General features: G+C 59.1%; 2 protein-coding genes across 2 annotated transcripts; one reads left to right on the top strand and one right to left on the bottom strand.

Moving 5' to 3' along the window:
* Positions 1-1,383: 1,383 nt before the first annotated feature.
* ZDHHC24 (zDHHC palmitoyltransferase 24) lies at positions 1,384-5,734 on the bottom strand. Its single transcript, XM_077115618.1, has 3 exons — positions 5,384-5,734; positions 4,051-4,328; positions 1,384-1,956 (listed from the first exon to the last, which is right to left on the bottom strand). The coding sequence occupies exons 1-3, from the start codon at positions 5,662-5,664 to the stop codon at positions 1,661-1,663; spliced, it is 855 nt and encodes a 284-aa protein (XP_076971733.1). The 5' UTR covers positions 5,665-5,734; the 3' UTR covers positions 1,384-1,660.
* ACTN3 (actinin alpha 3) lies at positions 5,526-19,649 on the top strand. Its single transcript, XM_077115616.1, has 21 exons — positions 5,526-6,739; positions 10,274-10,388; positions 10,542-10,661; positions 11,005-11,091; positions 11,193-11,280; positions 12,159-12,237; positions 12,331-12,412; positions 13,112-13,197; positions 13,556-13,648; positions 14,073-14,303; positions 14,452-14,599; positions 15,588-15,738; positions 16,185-16,293; positions 16,413-16,553; positions 16,835-17,017; positions 17,438-17,572; positions 17,757-17,936; positions 18,323-18,469; positions 18,559-18,624; positions 19,126-19,284; positions 19,358-19,649. The coding sequence occupies exons 1-21, from the start codon at positions 6,596-6,598 to the stop codon at positions 19,514-19,516; spliced, it is 2,703 nt and encodes a 900-aa protein (XP_076971731.1). The 5' UTR covers positions 5,526-6,595; the 3' UTR covers positions 19,517-19,649.
* The last annotated feature ends 119 nt before the right edge of the window (positions 19,650-19,768 follow it).

Here is a 19,768-nt window from a genome sequence, read left to right as displayed (position 1 = left end):
ATGTTCATCATATTGATTGAAAAAGGCAAGTTAACAGGAGAATAAAAAGGTACGATTCCATCAGATAAAACTCAAATTCATGCAAAGCTAATACAAAGCGAAAGTGATTAAGACAGAACAGTGGTTGCCCTACAGAACTTCAAAGGAAATGGTAATATTCCATTTCTTAAGCACAGGAGGAGGGCGTAAGGGTATTTGTTGTTTCTCTTTATTTTATAAATATTTTCTTGCATCTCATCACTAATAAAAGCCACGAAAGTAAAATATCCCAGAGAGAAGAGATGAGGCAGAGGAGGGAAAAAGAGTCTGCCAACGTTGTGGACAGCCCAAAGTACCTAAAATAGAAGTTTCAACACAGCCATAGATCAGGCCATTTGAAAACAGAGGCCAGGCCACTGGAACCTCAGTGGGCATCGGCAGGGTCTGTTTGAGGGGTGGTGTTCTCTAGGGGTTGTTGGGGAACAGGCCTGCTGTTTCACTAAGGGTCCCCCAGCAGCAATATCTGTAGACTTGCTGAAGCCCCATTTTGGTCCAGACCTGCCCCGTCCCTCTCCCCATGGTGTCCTGAGACCCAGAGCTTCTCTGGTTCTGTTTCTCATCCCCACCCCCCGGGGATGCGCCTTATGCAGACCTCTATGTAAGACAGTTCCCAGTGACCCCCCCCCCCCACCCCCTTCCACCGGCCTCAGCTCACCTTCCACAGTATCGCAGGAATCCCCCAGCCTCTACATCCCTTAATTCCGGGAATCAATTCCAGTTTCTAGTTCTCTGCTCAAAGAGTAAACAAGCCTCAAGTGAGTATCATTTTAGTGAGATTTTAAAAGGAAGGAAAACCCATGTGTTTAAATCCACCCCACCAAATGGAAGTGTCTCTCTCCATCTCACCATAAAGATACTAAAATATTTAACAAGTAGCTCCCAAAGAGCCTACAGAGAGAAGTAGGCTCTTCCCTCTCAAACCCCTTGTTCACAGATGCTTTGCACAATCACAGCCCATTTCTTGGCCTTGGTTTTCCCATCCTGCTACTGTGTGAGGACGAAGAAAGCACGAAGTCCTGGGTTCAACTCCTGATTCCTCCATTTACTACTCCATGATCTTATCCTTATCTACTCCCAGAACTTTGAGTTTTCCACCTGCAATGTACAGATCAGACTTGCTGCCCAGTGTACCAGGTTAGGCAGAGGGAGGCAAAATGAACTTGGTGTTGCAGCAACACGTCTAACTATAAAGCTCTGATCCTGGGAAGGAACCCTTGGCTTCTCATCCCTTGGATAGCTACAACGCTGCCCTGGCCCATGGGTGACCCCCACTCCCTCTGTACCAAGGTCAAAAGAGACAGAGCCCGGGCAACGAGAGGGACCAGACACCTAGCAAAGAAGGAGTGAGGACAAGAACCAAGAGGGCACTTTATTAACCTGGCTCTCTTTGCCAGACCTGCCGGTGCCCTTGAGGGGCAGAGTTGATGGGCCCAGGCTCTGGTTGCAGCTACATAGGAGTCCAAGCTGGGCAGGGGAGGGGCTGGAGTTGCCGGATGGATTCCAATTTTCCAACCCAAGCTGGCTGGGGCAGCAGCTTGAATCATCTCCCCGGCCGAGTTCTCAGCTGCCCTGGCCCTTGCCCTCAGCCCCCTCCCCCGTGCAGTTCCAGCTCTTCCCTGAGTCAGGACGCCAGGAGTCCCTCCTCGGCCACGGTCTGGAAGGTGATCCCGTCCCCAGGCAAGGGGGAGGCCAGGAAGGGCCAGAGCCAGACCAGGGCCCAACGGGGCCCCAGGACGGCCTGCAGGTTGCGCCCAGGGCCCAGGTCGTAGGAGTGCTGGCCCCGTGCCCACTCCCACGTGGTCTGGCCCCGCAGCAGCAGCATCCCGTGGAAGAGCAGCCCCGCCCCGCACAGCAGCGCGCCTGCCACGCACGTGTCCGTCACAAAGGCCAAGGCGAACTGCGCCAGGGACACCCTGCCTGGGAGGAGAGAGCACAGAGGGTCAGGGAGCCGCCCCGCCAGGCCCAGCCCCCCCCCCCCCCCAGAGCCCTCCTGCCACCCCTGCCCGCCACCAAGAAGTAGGGCTCGTCCCTGGCCGGCCCCGGTGGGGCAGGAGCAGGAGGGGTGTAGGCCAGGGGACGGCTGGGAGGCGAGCCACACAGCCCGTGCGCACGGCAGGCCCTTCGAGAAGCGTGGCCATGGATTGGAGAGCGGGAAGGCAGAGCTAGAGATGGAGGTGGGATGGAGAGAAGGTTTGAACTGGGTGGAAAAACCCGAGGGAGCCAGCAGAGGAGGCCCGGGGAGGCAGCCGAAGCCCTGGAGCAGGGAGGAGGCTGTGGGGTCCTTCCCCTGTCACCACAGGGGACACGGGGGCGTGGGGGACTGTTGAGATCCGGGGACAGGATAATCTTGGACATACTTTGTGGTGTCTTCTGTTTTCTCTGTTGACAGGGCTTCAGGAGAAGTGGGGGCTTGGAGGACTGGAGCAGGTGGGGGGCGAGGGGGGGGGGGGACTTCTGAGAGACGAGACAGCCGGGCCCAACCACAGGCCTGCCGAGGTCAGCGGCCACGAACCCGTCAGGGTTGTGACCTGCCACGGCATGCTACCTTCCTCTCCCTGGCAGCCCAGGACGATGCAGGGGAGCAGGGGAGGCCCAGGAGGAGGATGGAGCCAGGAAGCCTGAGATGTTAGCAGGAGAATGTGGCAGTGACGGGCTCTAGGCTGGATGCGCCCGGCCTGTGAAGGTGGGTGGGGTTGGGGTCCTGAAAAGGGAGGGCCCAGGAGCCCAAAGAGCAGAGATCGTGGAGAGAGAGACGGATAAAAAGAGAACAGGAGGGGAGCAGAGGGAGGGACGACCGATGGGGTGATGGGGTGATATGGCGGGGAGGGAAGGGTGACACAACATCTTGGATCCACCAAGGAACAGGGTGTGGCTGCAGGATTAGGGGAAGGAGGTAAAATGGAGGGCAGGTCAAGAAGCTGAGACGGGGCACTGAGTGGGCCATTTGAATGGACTGAAAATATCCAGGAATTCACAGGGCCCGGGACCGACAGCGAGCCTGGGAGCTGGGGCTCAGTGGAGGCGGGCGGTTCCTAAGGAGGGCAGAGGAGGGCTGTCAGGAAGACAGGGTGGGCAGGGGCTGCAGGGAGGGGGGCCTTGGAACAGCTGGGCTCGGATAGGATGAGTGGTCGGAGAGTTTAGTAACCACAGAGCGAGGTTACAGAGGGGATCGTGGGAAGGTCGGGGGTGGGGAAAGAAGTCAGGGGAGAGAAAGCCCAAAGCATTCTGGGGATAAAAGCGGGGGACAAGGGGGTGCAATGAGAGAATTCTCGCCTGCCATATGGGAGACCTGGGTTGGATTCCTGGCCCCTGCACTCAAAAATAAACAAAACATCAACAAATGGTGCTGCAGTAATGGGATATTCACAAGGAAAAAGAAAGGTGACCTCCCACTGCACAGCATACAAAAAAAAAAAGTCGGGGGACAAAGAGTATAAAAGACCAGCAGAGCTTTAACCTTTGGATGGTGGTACCCAGGCCACAGCCTCACAACCTGCCCCCGATGCAAGTCTTCCCCTCCCACTGCATTTTCACCACAACTTCTAATGCCTGGACCTGTCCCTGTCTGTAACCTTCACTGGCTCCCTACTGCCCAGTCAAATAGGGGCCACCCTCACAGCATTCAAGGCCCTCTACCCTCCAGTGCTAACCACCTTCCTAAGCCATAATTCCCCCAAGTCCCATCAAATTCCCCTTACTCCTCCCTGCCCAGCCTCCGAATGCTTCCCCCACTTAGGATTTCCACACCACACCCCTCCCAATCTTTCCTGCTCTGCCTTCCTGGTTCTCCCAGGCAGAACTCAGCCCACGTGTTGAGACACCATCTTTTATCACCAGGCTGCCCTCACCCCCCTCCAGATGACACTGAGACTGGGACCCCAGAAGACTTCCCGGAAAACCAGCCCCAAATCCCATGTCCCACCAGAATGTGCTTTCCTCCCCAGCTGATCCCAGGGCTCCCAACACCTGTGCACCCCCACAGAGCAACCCCCCAACCCCCCAGTTCCCCACCTGTGAGCAGCATGAGCCAGGGTAGCAGGAGGAGGGCAGTGGCGTGGAGGGGGGCGTGGGCTCGCAGCAGGGCTGAGAGGGCAGGCCCCAGCAGCACCGAGACGTGGAGCAGGACGCCCGCGGCGTGGAGCAGCAGGCACAGGAATGGCCGGTAGTTGCGGAAGCCCACACAGCGGCCCAGCAGACGGCAGTGGTGGTCCCGCCTCAGGATGCAGATGCGGCAGGCAGCACAGTGCCCACTGCGCGGTGGCACCTGGCTCTGGCACTGGAAGCAGTAACTGCAGGGAAGGAACCACGGGGTGAGCTGTCCCCTCGCCGCTCCGGGTGCCCGGCAGCATGCCCAGGGCCAGCTAAGCCTCAGGTGGAATGTGCCTCTTGCCAGGCCCCTTCCAGCTCTGGTACCGCAAGTCTGAAGTCCCTTCCATATCTAACACCACTGTCCTAAGGTCTTTCTATGGCCTGTAACATCCAGGAGGAAACCTCTCACTTCCTCCACTGTCCCCACCCTGGTTCCAGTCACCGCCACCTCTCCTCCAGATTATTGCAATCGCCTCTTGACTGATCTCCCAGATTTCCCTTTGTGCCCTCCTGGTCCAGTCTCATCCCAGCAACCAGACTGATCCATGTAAAACCGAAGCATGTCCCAAGTCTGCTCAAAACTGCCTCTCTATTTCATTCCCATTAGAAAGCAAAGCCTTCAGTGTCCTACGAAGTCCGACCCGATCTGACCCCACACCTTACATCTCAGTCTCTCTCTCCCCCTTCCTCACACCACTCTAACCACACTGGCCCTCTTGCTGTTCCTGTTACATGCCAGACAAACAGCTGCCTCAGACCCTTTGCACTGTCTGTTCCCTCTGCCTGGAACACTCCCCCTCCCCCAGATTCTCACATGGCTAACTCCTACCTCCTTTACGTCTTTGCTGAAATGCCACCTTCTCCATGAAGGCCACCCTATTTAAAATTGTAACTTGCACCCCATTACTCTGGTCTTTCTGCTTCCATTGCATTTACCACCTTCTAATACTCTCTATATACATTCCTTTTTCATTATGCCTAGAGGTAATTGTCTGCCCTTCCCCCAGCTGAAATCAGCTCCAACAGAGCATGAATCTATTTTATTATATTTATTGAGCATACAAATATAGTACATGCTCAACAAACATCTGTGAGTCCATGAATGATATTCCTGGTTCTAACATTCAGGTTCTAAAAGAGTTTTCTTGCTCTAACGTCCCAGATCCTAATGGGGTTCTAACATATCAGGTTCTGGAGCCCCACCCCCTGGCCAAAGCTCCCGCTTCTCCCCGGCCGGATCCCGCGCCCCACTCACGCCCAGCCCTGGCCCACACCGCGGCCGGCCAGCATCACGCCCCGGATGCTGGGATCCGCGCGCAGGAAGAGCCCCACGTTGCCCAGGAGATTGAGCAGCTGGAAGGCGGCCAGCGCGAGCTGCAAGGTCCGGGCCAGGGGTCCCAACGGGGGCGGCCCGGGACCCAGCACCAGCACGTAGGCCAGTTCCAGGCCCACGGCCGCGGCCCACAGCGCCATGAATACAAGAGGCAGCCGCGCGGGCGCCCACTCTGCGCTCCGCGCCGCCCAGGGCGGCCCCATGGCCTGGACCCACCCGCTATCGCTTCCGAGTACCCGACCGCTTCCGTATTGGGGCGGGGATAGCGGCAGACGGACGTCCGCCAAGACCAATAGAAGCCCTGAAGAGGTGCGGAAAGCGCTTAGACTCGAAGGGAGCCGCCGGCAGATGCGGAGATGTGATTGGACGGCGGAATGAGCTGAGGCGGGACTTGGAATCCCGAGGCGCTATAGCCCGGGTCAGACCGTTACACTCTGTCTCCGCCCAGCGCGGGAGCTCCGCCCCTCCTGCCGAATCCCCGCCCCTCCTCAGAAGCTCCGCCCCTGCGGGCTGGCGGGCTGCGGCGCCTGAAGGATTGAATTGCAGCCTCGGTGGCGTCGGGGTTTCCCGGCTCAGCACATTCCCCCTGACCCCCCAGCCTCCCCGATATTAATAGCCCCACCTCGGCCCAATCCAGCTGGCTCCGAGCCCCTCCCCATGCTCGAGTGTCTCCAACTCGGCCTCCGTGTTTCTGATCGTGAAATGGGGAAAGGGCTCCTCGTTTCCCAGCCCCGGGGCGCTGGAAGAGGGTAAGGAGGAGGCCCAAGGGGCAGCCTCCAGAGCGGTCTGCAGCCACTGCTATTACTGTCATCTCCATTTACAGATGAGGAAACTTAGATTCAGAGAGGGCCCGCGACTTTCCCAAGGTCACACAGCGCCCGAGCGGCGGAGCCGGGACGCGAACCCCGGATCTCCGTCACCGGATCCACCCCAGCGCACCCCAATTTCAAAGTTCCCTGGCCCCGGGGCAATCTCTCGCCTGGCTCCTGCCCTCGCGCCCTCGCCCCCTCCCGGCCCCTCCCTCCTCCCCCATAATTAGCGCGAATCCGATCCGGGGCTGGGCCGGACCCTACTTAACGCGGCCCGCGCTTCGCGGAGCGCGCCGAGCAGAGCGGAGCCTGGAGCCCGAGCGAGATGATGATGGTTATGAAGCCCGAGGGCCTAAGGGCCGGGGAGGGGCCCTTCGCCGGCGGCGGGGGCGGCGAGTACATGGAGCAGGAGGAGGATTGGGACCGTGACCTGCTGCTGGACCCGGCCTGGGAGAAGCAGCAGAGGAAAGTGAGTGCTCGCCCATTTCCCGACGGCAACACTGAGGCCCAGTGGGTCAGAGGTCCCAGACCTTAACAGAGAGTGCGCGCTCTGCCTCGGTGGTCCCGCAGGGCTGGCAGAGAGGGCTAGGAACTCTCCTGAGGGGGGTTAGGGTGACAAGGAGAGCCTCTAGGGTTCATTCCCCTGGGCCCACCGCCGCAATCCTGCTGGGGGTGAGGTGGGGGCGGAATATGGTTGACAAAAGCTCCAGAGATCCAAGTTTTGGGGGCTGGGAAATAATAGTCCCCCCACACCCGCCATTCCCTAATTAAATATACCCAGGCCCCACCCTGATGGCTTGTGGCCAGGTAACTACTAGACTTGGAACAGGGGGTGGGTGGATGGGGGACCCATCTCAGGCCCCACCCCATCCTTTCCCCTGTACTTTCTTCCACAGGGGGTCCCTGGTCACCCTACCCCACTTGTCAGATGAGGAAACTGAGGTCCAGAGAGAGGCAGAGCCAGGCCCCAAATCGTATACCGTCAGAAAACAGGATCCCTCAACCTGAGGAACTTTACCCCTTGCCCTACCCCACCTCTTCCCCAAGCTCCCCCTCCCCCCTAGACTCCCGGGCCCCTGAGACTTTTGAAAAGGCCACAAGGTTAGGGAGGAGGGGAGCCCTGGGTCCCCTTACGCAGTAACTTGACTCCCCAGCCAGATGGGCACTTTGTGCTGAAACAGCACCTTGGGGAAGCTGGAGAGGGCACAGGGGCAGCTGCTGGCCAAGCGCAGCCTTGTCAAGCCCGCGGGACCCCTCCCTCCTCCATGAGCTCTTTTCACCCCAAGGCTCTCCCAAGCATAGGAGGCAGGACCCCCTGAGTCCCCCAAAGACACAGTAATCCAGGCCGATGCGAGGAGAGTGCAGTGGGGTGGCAGACCAGGAGCAAGGGAGGCCCCATGTGGTCATCGGACCCTGCTTTGCATTTGCCCATAATGTATGACCCCTGGAAAGGGCAGGTGACAGGGGCGCTCGGTGGAATTTGCAGACCCTGAGAACCCCAGAATTTAGAATCACGGTAGTTCCTCTGGGTTAGATGACATGTGATGACCCCCCAGGGACAGAAGGCTCAGCTGAGTCAGTTGGGGCACCCCTGGTGACAGGCCTCCCCCCGACTTCTCCTGCACCTGTGTCCAAGCATGGCTGTGGATCCCTGGGCTGCCGTCCCCGGGCTCGGCAATCTCCCCGTGATGTCATCCCTGCCCTTGGCACTTGTTGCTGCCACCTGCTTTGCCACGACTCCACCTGCACCCCCACCCGCCCACGCCTCTCCCAGACCAGGCTCGCTTGCCCCTCATGCGATACGTAGGAGTCTGTAACTTGCCTTTGCCACTTAACAAAACATCAGGAACATCCTTATAACCCAATGTACAGCCACTTCTACCTCATCTATTCATTCAGCCGCTGCGCAGCCTTGGGTACTCCAGAAATCAATCAACGTCCACTGTGGTTGCATATTCAGGTTCTTTAGTGTCACAATGTAATAAATATCCCTGTGTTTGGTCTCAGCCCTGCCCTCGTCCCTGCTCCTCCCCTGTGACTCCATCCAGAGGAAACACACAAGTCTTGGAGCGCACCCCCTCCTCCCGCTCCAGGGAGTTTACATTCCAGCAGGGAAGGTTTCTAATGTTTCTGTCTCTTGCACTTGGTGCTGACTCGTCCCCCCCTTGCTGACCCCCTTCCTCTCTCGCCCTGGTCCCCGCCACTGCCTCCTCATCTCTCCCTTTTGCTCTCCAAGCCATCCAGCCCCACTCTGTAACCAGAGCGAGCTCTCTAAAACAGCTCTGCCCACCTCTCTCCTCTCCCCGAAAGCTTCTCTGACTCCCTGTTGCCCTCAGGATCAAATTCAAACTCCCTGTCTTAGCACCCAAGGCCATGCATGACCTGGCTCCTGCTGCCCCTCCGGCCTGCCTCTCACCACGTGGGCACCCCTAGCTCCATTCCAGTAGCTCCAGGAGACGTGCAGGCCCACAAACACGGCAGCTAGTTCCCACCTCCCAGCTGCCGCCCCTGCGCCTGCCCCCGCCTCCGATGCCCTTGCCTGCCCTTCCAGAACCGCCCGAGGGGCTCCAGCTCTCACGTCCCAGCCCTGATCCAATATCTGCCTTCTACAAGAGGCCCCATCTGATTTGGAAGACCCCTGCCCTAGCCTTCCTGGCATGTCCCTCAGAGCTGTCCTCAGACCCACAGGACTCCGGTTGACTGTGAGCTCCTTTGGGGCAGAAGCCACTTAGGAGGCATCGCACTGGTAGAATGAATTAGCGCCCCCTCCTCCAGCTTGCGGAGCCCTATGCTGCCCTGGGAGTCTCCACGGAGTCCCCTGGCCCCCCACCCCCAGACAAAAGCATCTCAGATTCAGGAGTTGGAAGGGACTGCCGAGTATCCACCCGCCCTCTCCTGTGCTTGGATCCCATCAAGGAGTTCCTAGCACCCACTTGCACACACCTGGTGACGGGAAGCTCACTCTCTTACCTTGCTAATGACAACCCTTCAAGGCCTTGGAGCATTGTCTTCCACCTTCAGCTCCCAGGGCATCTGGAAAGCTGGGCCGAGGCAGGGAAGCTGGCTGAGGGAAAGGATTTCAAAGGACCCCCAGGGTCACCTCCCAGAAGTATCCACCGAGCGGTGGGGTGTTGCTATGAGTTCTGGAATGCTGCCAGGTCAGAGGACCTGAGACACCATGGAGTCTGACCCCTTAATAGGACAAGTGGGGAAAGGGAGCCCCAAAAGGGGCAAGGGCCTGGCTCCAGGTCACAGAGAGTGAGAACCCAGCTGGGACTGGCACCTCGGACTTGACCACCAAGGGCTCTGCAGCCAGTGGCAGATTCAAACCCAGAAGGCTTTGGAGGTCAGTGGAAACCTGGACACACAGACCCCAGGCCAACCCCAAGTCCAACAGACGCACCGCCGTATACCCCCATTCCCACCCCAGGTGGAGGCTGGGAGGGAGGGCAGCTCCGGAAACTGTGGTGGGCTGGGCCTGAGCTCTTTGCCAATACTGCACAGCCTGCAAAGCACTCGCACCCCCAGAATCTGCTTGGAGACCGATTCATAGCAGTCCAGGAGATAAAACCAGCACAGGTGCCCAGTCCCTCGGGCCGAGCCCTCAGAGCCAGACATGCTTCAATCCAGATTTTTGTCTAATTTTAGAAAGGCAGTATCACCTGTGCCTCACGGGGCCCCATTGGAGTGTCTGCTTTGAAATTTTTCTAAATTCTCCTCTAGTGCTTGGGATCAGCCAAGGCTGGGGTGCTGTCCAGGTGGGTTGCCCCAAGTTCAAACTGGGGCCTCTGTGGGCCCGGGGCCCCATTGCTGCCCTACCAGAAGAACTAAGGCTCAGAGAGGGAAAGGGATTGAACCAGGATGCACAGCATGTCAGCAGCTGAGCTGGGACTTGAATCCAGGGCCTCTGGCTCTGAGACCTCCCCTGACCGAGATGCCAGGACTGTGCCCCACACTCCCGGGGCCCAGCCCTGGGGTCTGAGCGTGGCCCTCTGCCCCCCAGACCTTCACTGCCTGGTGCAACTCACACCTGCGCAAGGCGGGCACCCAGATCGAGAACATCGAGGACGATTTCCGCAACGGCCTCAAGCTCATGCTGCTCCTGGAGGTCATTTCAGGTGAGGGGTGCCGGTCAGTGCACGGGGACCCCAGAGAGCCGGGGGGAACAGTGGCAGCAGAGTGCTGGAGGGGACGCCGGTGGGCAAAGGGGGCAGTTTGTCCTCAGCCGCCTCCTGTGACCTTTGATCCTTGACCTCTCCTCTGACCCTCAGGAGAGAGGCTGCCCCGGCCAGACAAAGGCAAGATGCGCTTCCACAAAATCGCCAACGTCAACAAGGCTTTGGATTTCATCGCCAGCAAGGGGGTGAAGCTGGTGTCCATCGGGGCTGAGGGTGAGATGGCAGGAGGGGACCTGGGTGGGGGGGAAGGGGGGACAGGGGGCCAAATCCTGAGGTAGGTCACCTCTGGGCAGCCTCATGTCTACGACGAAGACCGTTGTCCCTGCCTCTCAGGAAGAAACAAACGGATCCAAGTTGACAGGGCCCCCAGTGGGAGTGCAGTGAATGGTTTTTCAATAACAGTAGGTGCTCATTGAGCACCTGCCAGGTGTCAGGGCCTGGAATGGAGCGTGGGGGCCAGAAGGCAGGGCCAGGGAAGGGTGAGCTGAGGGTGGGTGGTACAGGGGACTTCAATGACGGGTGGACCCCAGCGTGCCACCCCCTACCCCACCCCTAGAGATCGTCGACGGGAACCTGAAGATGACACTGGGTATGATCTGGACCATCATTCTCCGCTTTGCCATCCAGGACATCTCCGTGGAGGGTGAGCGGAGGCGGGGAGGGAGACAAGGCGAGGTTGGCTGGCCTGGGGCTGCACCCCCACCCCACCCCACCCCATCTCATCCTCCCACCCCTCCCACCCAGAAACCTCGGCCAAGGAAGGCTTGCTGCTGTGGTGCCAGCGGAAGACAGCCCCGTATCGCAACGTCAACGTGCAAAACTTCCACACCAGGTGTGTCCACCGCTTGGCACACGTCCCCGGGCCCCCGCTGGGTGCTGGGCCCGGAGAGGCCCCCCACGCAGTGCCCCACCTTTGAGGCCCTCCCTGGTCACTGAGGGACACGAAGCCGGCCCCTGTCACGTGCCACAGGGGAGCGAGAGGTCCCAGTGGAATGGAACCTGGGAGGTTTGGGAAGGGTTTCTGGAGGTGAGTGTGTCTTACCCGTGCCTTGGAAGGGCATTTCAGCCAGAGGGAACCTCACGTGCAAAGTCCTAGAGGCCAAAAACTATCAGCAATTGGATCACATGGTATCTAGGTCAGTGTTTAATATTTAGAATTTAAGAACTTTGCTATCTGAATTTGTAGATGTTGTTCTGGTCGTCTCAATTTTAAATTGGTTTATGAAACTTACTGCACAAGCACAGGTTTTACAAGGATTATCTGGAAAGTTTATTTAAATATAGCCTATGGTGAAGCCAACTAAGATATCCATTTTTGGTGGTTCTAAGTGTATTATTTGTTTTCGTAAGGAAAAATATATTAAAAAAAAAAATACCAGCAATTGGTCTGGCGTGAGCAAAGCGTGTGCGAAGGAATTGTGATGGGCTGGGAGGAGGTGGCTAAAGTGTGAAGGGCGCATGAAGGCCCTCCAGTGCGAGCCTAAGGCGTTCGTACTTGACTCAAGGAGTAATGGGGAGCCATGGAGGGATAGAGACTGGGAAGAATGTGATCTGAAGGGCAGGGAGGCAGTGATGAGCATCCCCCCCCCCCCATTTTGTAGACGAGGCTGTCCTATGGGGTGGGGGGTTGCTTCTGGGGCAAGGGAGGGGCAGGGCCTCCGCTCGAGCCCGGGCCTGACCCCCTGCTCCCCGCTCCTCCTCTGCGTCCAGCTGGAAGGATGGCCTGGCCCTCTGCGCTCTCATCCACCGACACCGCCCCGACCTCATCGACTACGCCAAGCTGCGCAAGGTGGGCCTCTGCCACCCCCCGCCCCAATTCCGCAGCCTCTGCCCTCAGCTGACCTTTCACTCCCCCCCCGACCCCTGTCACACACTCATCTAGGATGACCCCATCGGTAACCTGAACACTGCCTTCGAGGTGGCGGAGAAATACCTGGACATCCCCAAGATGCTGGATGCGGAAGGTGAGTGCTGGGCCCTTGCTTCAGACTCCTCCCAGAATCCTTTGCTCCCTGTCCCCCCTCCCTCCCACCCCCCACCAATGCAAGACACACACACACACACACAAACACACACACACACACACATTCTCTGGTCCAGATCTTCCTGCTAAAGGCCCCTGCCCCTTTCTCCCCAATGGACCTGGCTTCTGCTGCTTGTCCTGCCTCTCCCCTTGGGTGATGGCTCCACCCTCTGCCTCATGCCCCAGTCACCTGGGTTACTTGTGAGCCCCGAGGGCCCCACAGACAGGGACTCCCTCCAGAGCAGGGCCTGGGGCTGGTTCTGTGACCCAGCCAGGTGTTTAAGTCAACTGAAGCAGCAAACATTTTCTGAGCCTGGCATCCTGGATCTGTGGGCAGTGCTGAGTGAGAAGATGTTCTGGCCCCCTGAGGAGCTCATAGATTTGGGGAAAAGACAGACAGACAGATGGAGTTATGGGATGACCAGAAGTGCTAGGCAGTGTGGACTGGTGCCTCCAGTCCTCACCCAGGTCCTCGTGCTTTCCTGGCCTCACAGCGGGTTGGGTGGCGGCTGATTCCTGGGCCCTGGGGAGATCAGAGAAAGCTTCAAGGAAGAGGAAGCTGCTGGGTTTCGGGTGGCCGAGGGAGAGCTCTGCCTGGGTGGGGGCTTTGGCCAGTAGACATCTTGCTGTCCTTCCCCAGACATCGTGAACACCCCCAAGCCGGACGAGAAGGCCATCATGACGTACGTCTCCTGCTTCTACCACGCCTTCGCCGGGGCTGAGCAGGTAAGGGCGGCCTGGGGGCCACAGTCGGGGCTGAGCTTGTGGACTTGTGGTATCCCATGGCAGTAGCTTCCCAGTATTTGGAGCTCTGGGCTCCTGCCTCCCAGCTCCGGCTCCGGGTGGTTGTAAGGGCCATTGTCACAACTGCATGTGCTCCGGTACACAGGCCTCTCTGGCTGCGAAGCTCCCTCCCTACTCTCAGAGGTATCCCCGCGCCCTCCCCATCCCTTCCCCTATCTGTACGGACCCAGGCTTTAAGGGCTTCACAGATGGAGGCTGGCTGGGGGCTGGCTGGGGGCTGGCTGGGGGCTGGCTGGGACAGCTTGTTTTAATGCCTACCTCTGCCCACCCCCCACCACAGGCAGAGACAGCCGCCAACAGGATCTGCAAGGTGCTGGCCGTGAACCAGGAGAACGAGAAGCTGATGGAGGAGTATGAAAAACTTGCCAGTGAGGTGAGGCTGGAGCCAGAGAGGACTCCCCACCCAGTGCTTCCCCCCCAGTCCCAGACCTGCAGAGTCTCCCCCCTCCCCGCAGCCTCCTTTTGCCTGGCCCCACCCAACTCTTGCTCTTCTGTCCTTGCAAACTTGCTGGTCATTCACTGATTCATTCATTTAACCATCCATTCACTCATATTTATAGTCACATCGCTCTTTGATCTAAGCCAACCTACACTGGCCCTGGACTCAGACATGAACTATTCTTCTCCCTCTGTGATTAGGGGGGGACCCCCTCTTCTGTCCTCCATAATTGTAAAAGTCAGATGCACCCCACTTGAAGCCGAAGCCCAGGTGTGGGTGGAGAGGGGTGGCCGGGGAAGCAGCCTGCCTCAGAGCTCTCTGCCCTGCCCCTGCCCCTGCCCCTGCCCGGCCCCGGCAGCTGCTGGAGTGGATCCGCCGTACCATACCATGGCTGGAGAACCGGGTGGGCGAGCCCAGCATGAGTGCCATGCAGCGCAAGCTGGAGGACTTCCGGGACTACCGGCGCCTGCACAAGCCTCCCCGCGTGCAGGAGAAGTGCCAGCTGGAGATCAACTTCAACACGCTGCAGACCAAGCTGCGGCTGAGCCACCGGCCCGCCTTCATGCCTTCTGAGGGCAAGCTGGTCTCGGTGAGACAGCCCGGTGCTCCTGGGTGTGGCCCCCATTCTACCCGCCACCCAGATCACCAAGGAGGGGTCCTTGGGTGATCTTGGGCTCTGTGTCCCCATCTGTGCAATGGGTGAACCGTGACGGAAGTCACCTCTGCCTGCCCCGCAGGACATCGCCAACGCATGGCAGGGCCTGGAGCAGGTGGAGAAGGGCTACGAGGACTGGCTACTGTCGGAGATCCGGCGCCTGCAGCGGCTCCAGCACCTGGCTGAGAAGTTTCAGCAGAAGGCTTCCCTGCATGAAACCTGGACCCGGGGTAGGGACACGTCATGGGGCTCAGATCTGTCCTGGGGTGGGGACTGGAAGAGGGTGTCGTGGCAACATGAAGAGGATAGAGGTAGGTGCTCTGCAGGGATGCTGGAGACCAGATTTTTAGCCTCAGTTGCTCACCCTGGCTTGCTGTGTAACCTTGGACAAGTCACTGACCCTCTCTGGGCCACCATTTCTTCAATTATAAATTCAGGCGCCTGAATTCCCTCCTGGATGCTAACCTTCCATAGTTCTAATAGTTTAATTTGTCCTGTGGCATTGTATTTGTATGTGTAGTAGGTTCCAAAAGTAATGAGCCTCAATTCTAACTTAACACTCAAAGTATATTAATGCTGAAATATTGCACAAATAAATCTTCACTCTGTATATCAAGCATTCTTGTTGGACTGTGCCAGGGATTTCAATCTGATAAATTAATGAGTCTTCTCTAAAAATAATAAAACACTGATAAAAGATTATAGGCATAATGGGTAACACTGGGTTGATATAATCAGAAGTACTTAACTTTAGGGCCACTCCCTGTGACCTAGGAAAGTCTCCTAATCTCTCTCAACCTCAGTTATCTCCTCTGCAAAATGCAAAGCAATCAATAAATCGTCAGTGGCTGCTCTTATGCTTATGATTGTACATAATTATGATGATTATGATAAAGCACTTGTCCTACTCATTACTCATTCATCCAGTGACGATTCATGGAGGGTCTGCAACATGCCAGGCGCTGTGTCAGAGGCTTGTGACGCTTACAGAGGGGCAGAGAGGCCGCCCGCCATCAGATCATTCCATAACCGCCCAGGACGGTGCAGTGACGTCTATTAGGGGGTCATGCCCCGGGGACAGGAGCTTCACTTAACTTTCTCACGCTGGGTTTCAAACCCCCTAGGGTAGGCCGGGCAGGGTGATCACCTGCATTTCACAGGTGAGGGCTCGCGGTGGTCACAGAGCTGGGGTGACCAGAGCTGGGTCTCTCCGCTCAGGGAAGGAGGATCAGCTGAGTCAGCGCGACTACGAGTCGGCCTCGCTGCAGGAGGTGCGGGCCTTGCTGCGGCGCCACGAGGCCTTCGAGAGCGACCTGGCCGCGCACCAGGACCGAGTGGAGCACATCGCCGCGCTCGCCCAGGAGCTCAAGTAGGCGGGGCCCGAGGTCTGCCCCGCCCCCTCTCCGAGGGCCCGCCCCTCCCCGGCTCCGCCCCTCGGCTCCAGGCCCCAGGCCCCCACCCCGACCCCCTTTGCTCCCCTTCGCCCTCCTTTCACAACCTCGTTCTTCCCGCTCGCCCCGCCCGTAGACGCGCCCCCTACCGGCGGACCCCTTAGCCCGTTCCCGATCCTGGCCGCTCCCCTCGGCAACCCGCCCGGCTGCTACCCCTAAACCTTGCCCATCGGCCTCGGACGCCCCGCTTTCCCCTGTAAACCCGCCCCCTTCGGAGAAGCCTGGCACCCAAACGCCAGGCCCCTCCCCGTCCTAGGCCTTCCTCGCGCCTCCGCCACCACCTGGGGCGTGGGTTTCTAACCCCGAGAGGAAATCTGGGCGCGGGTCTGGCCCCGCAGTTCGATCCCCACTTTCCCGCCTCCAGTGAGCTGGACTACCACGACGCGGCGTCGGTGAACAGCCGCTGCCAGGCCATCTGCGACCAATGGGACAACCTGGGCACGCTCACCCAGAAGAGGCGGGACGCGCTGGAGGTGGGGCTGGGGGCCAGAGAGCTACGGCGGGGGGGGGGGCGGGGGGGGGCGGGTGAGGCCGGGCAGACGGCTGACCCCACCACCCCCACCCCCCCATCCCCCATCCCTACCGCCCCTAGAGGATGGAGAAGCTCCTGGAGACCATCGACCAACTGCAGCTGGAGTTTGCGCGGCGGGCAGCGCCCTTCAACAACTGGCTGGACGGCGCCGTGGAGGACCTGCAGGACGTGTGGCTGGTGCACTCAGTGGAGGAGACCCAGGTGCGCCCGGGCCTGCACCCCCCATCCCCCCACCCCCCACCCCGGACTCTGACTCCCCATCTCCTTCCTGGGGCTTGGACCATGAAGCTAGACTAAAATCCCCGACAGCCAATCCTCTGCAGCTCCTGGGGAATGGAAAAGGGAAGACAATCCTAGGTCCCAAGTCCTGGGCTGGGTGGCGGGAGGCCTGGGTGCTCTGGCCAGCCCCACCTGGGACCCAGCCGGAAGTCCTGGAGCTGCCCTCTTTCTGTGGCCTGCTGCTTCCTGCCTGCCACCCGTAGAGCCTGATGACAGCACACGAGCAGTTCAAGGCAACATTGCCCGAGGCTGACCGAGAGCGAGGTGCCATCCTGGGCATCCAGGGCGAGATCCAGAAGATCTGCCAGACGTACGGGCTGCGGCCCAGCTCCGCCAACCCCTACATCAGCCTCAGCCCGCAGGACATCAACAGCAAGTGGGACATGGTCAGTGCCACCGCCGGCCTTTTTCTGCCCTTTCTCAGCTCCCTGTGGCCTTGGTGGATCTGGGGTCTGGCAACGGTTCAACGTGGCTTCGTGGCTTTGAATAAGTCACTCTACCTGCTGTGGCCTCATCTATACAATGGCCAGAACAGCAGCGTTTTCCTGCCAGGACTGACGTGAAGTTGAATTAAATCTTTATAATTCGACTTTATAGAACCACCTGTTATAAATGATGTCACTGGGTAAAATAATGTCACTGTGACAAATAACGTCACAGAGAAGGAAACTTTAGCCCAGAGTGGTTGAGTGATTTTCCCAGTTATACGACCCAGTTTGGCTCAGAGGCAGAGCCCATCACTTCTCTAAGCCACCTCCCAAACCCCAGAGCTGCCCCCGACATGACCACCCCCCCCTCCTTCCCAGGTCCGAAAGCTGGTGCCCAGCCGTGACCAGACGCTGCAGGAGGAGCTGGCCCGGCAGCAGATGAATGAGAGGCTCCGGCGACAGTTCGCAGCCCAGGCCAACGCCATCGGGCCCTGGATCCAGGGGAAGATAGAGGTAAGGGCTCCAGCTGCTGGGCCAGGCTGGGGCAGGGGGGCCCGGCTTGGGCCATGGGAGTTGGAAGCCCTCATCCTGCTGGGTACCAGTGTAGGAGGGGAGGCACCTGGTGGCAAGGCTGGCACGTAGGGCCCCCTGAGCCCCAGGCCGCAAGGCACCCACTGTCCCCGGGGCACCCCTGCAGGAAGTGGGGCGGCTGGCCGCGGGACTGGCGGGCTCTCTGGAGGAGCAGATGGCCGGGCTGCGGCAGCAGGAGCAAAACATCATCAACTACAAGAGCAACGTGGACCGGCTGGAGGGCGACCACCAGCTGCTGCAGGAGAGCCTGGTGTTCGACAACAAGCACACGGTCTACAGCATGGAGGTGGGAGGCGCTCCCACTTGGGGGGAGGGGACGCGGCACTGGCCGGGGATGCCTAGAGCGGTCCCAGCGACACAGTCAGTTTCCCAGGAAGACACTGAGACCCAGAGAGGAAAAGTGACCTGCCCAGGGTCACCCAGCCATCTAAAGTCAGGCCAGAATTCACCATGGCCGGTTGACAGACACTTCAATCATCATCATCAAGTTGATGGCAGGAAGGGCTGCTGGGAGTCACTCAGTGGAACCTCCAGGGTCCAGATGCCAGATGGGGTTAGAGGACCAGCAAGGGGCAAGACCTGCCTAGGGTCACCTAGTGGCTTGGGAGTAGAGCTGGAGTGGGTAGCCAGGCTCTAGCCACCTGTTGACTGACACCTCCTGCTCTCCCCCAGCACATCCGTGTGGGCTGGGAGCAGCTGCTCACCTCCATCGCGCGCACCATCAACGAGGTGGAGAACCAGGTTCTGACCCGAGACGCCAAGGGCCTGAGCCAGGAGCAGCTCAATGAGTTCCGGGCATCCTTCAACCACTTTGACCGGGTCAGCAGGGCCCCAGGCCTGGGGGTGGGGTGGGGCGGAGAGTGGACATGGGGACCTGGGGGCGCCTGACAGCCACTCACTACCAACAGAAGCGGAATGGCATGATGGAACCTGACGACTTCCGGGCTTGCCTCATCTCCATGGGCTACGACCTGGTGAGTGTCCCCAGACCCCCTCCCAGGAGTCCCATCAGCACTCTCTCTGGGGCCCTCCCACCTCACCAACATGATCTCATCGAATCCTCATCACACCCAACAGGGCTGGACAGAATTACTCCATTTTGCACAGGGGCTACCTAGGGACTCAGCGAGATAAATGAATTTGCTCAAAAACCCACAGCTAGGATTTGAACCCAGGTCTACATGACTCCCAAGTCTGGGCTTACATTTTCCTCTCAGAAACAGCACTATTGGGGAGAGGTCTGTGTAGCCCCAAAATAAAGCCAGGACCAGCGGTAGGGAACGCTGTCTCGTGCAAGAAGGTTTCAGCCTCGTGCAAAGGGCTTCCTGACAACAGAGCTGACTTGTCCTTGGAGGAGGGAGCACCTTGTCACTGGGGTGGTGCAAGCCCAGGCTGGGCAGCCCCCAGGAGGGGACATCGGGAGTCCTCCTGGCTTTGGCGCCCACAGCCATGGTGCTTGGCCTCTGTCCCTGCAGGGTGAGGTGGAGTTCGCACGCACCATGGCCATGGTGGACCCCAACGCAGCCGGGGTCGTGACCTTCCAGGCCTTCATTGATTTCATGACCCGAGAGACAGCTGAGACTGACACGGCTGAGCAAGTTGTGGCCTCCTTCAGGATCCTAGCCGGAGACAAGGTGTGCCTCGGGCAGTGTGGGCAGGGGGCAGGGAAGGGGACCTCTGGGCCTGACCGCCCCCTTTTCCCCCCAGAACTACATCACCTCTGAGGAGCTGCGGCGGGAGCTCCCGACTGAGCAGGCGGAGTACTGCATCCGCCGTATGGTGCCCTACAAGGGGCCTGGGGCACCAGCTGGGGCCCTGGACTACGTGGCCTTCTCCAGTGCCCTCTATGGGGAGAGTGACCTTTGACCTCAACCCACACACGGTGCTCTGTGTAAGACGGAGAGAGAGTGCCCCATGTGGCTGACCCTATCCATCTCTCAGAGCAACGGCCACGGAGGTGGGCCAGCCAAGGATTTCTGAATAAAGCACCATCCTTGGGCTGCTTCTCATCTCCTTTTGGTTCCCCAGGTAGAAACTAAGTCTTCGGGCTCCTGCGTAGAACCAGCTGACTCTGCAGGGGTCCCCACCAACCATCCCTGTCCTAAGGGACTCAGCAGT

Source organism: Tamandua tetradactyla, chromosome 9 (assembly GCF_023851605.1).
Source record: "Tamandua tetradactyla isolate mTamTet1 chromosome 9, mTamTet1.pri, whole genome shotgun sequence".
In the NCBI taxonomy this organism is placed as follows: Eukaryota; Metazoa; Chordata; class Mammalia; order Pilosa; family Myrmecophagidae; genus Tamandua; species Tamandua tetradactyla.
Note: the sequence above shows the minus strand (reverse complement) of the source record. Positions and strands in the feature narration are given on the sequence as shown.

Coding starts and splice junctions, on each gene's coding strand:
- ZDHHC24 (XM_077115618.1), bottom strand. CDS start 5,664: ATGGGGCCGCCCTGGGCGGCGCGGAGCGCAGAGTGGGCGCCCGCGCGG. Junction 4,329..5,383: donor GGTGTGGGCCAGGGCTGGGC/GTGAGTGGGGCG, acceptor CCTTCCCTGCAG/TTACTGCTTCCAGTGCCAGA. Junction 1,957..4,050: donor CTGGCTCATGCTGCTCACAG/GTGGGGAACTGG, acceptor CTCTCCTCCCAG/GCAGGGTGTCCCTGGCGCAG.
- ACTN3 (XM_077115616.1), top strand. CDS start 6,596: ATGATGATGGTTATGAAGCCCGAGGGCCTAAGGGCCGGGGAGGGGCCC. Junction 15,739..16,184: donor GCGCTCGCCCAGGAGCTCAA/GTAGGCGGGGCC, acceptor TCCCGCCTCCAG/TGAGCTGGACTACCACGACG. Junction 18,470..18,558: donor CCTTCAACCACTTTGACCGG/GTCAGCAGGGCC, acceptor CACTACCAACAG/AAGCGGAATGGCATGATGGA.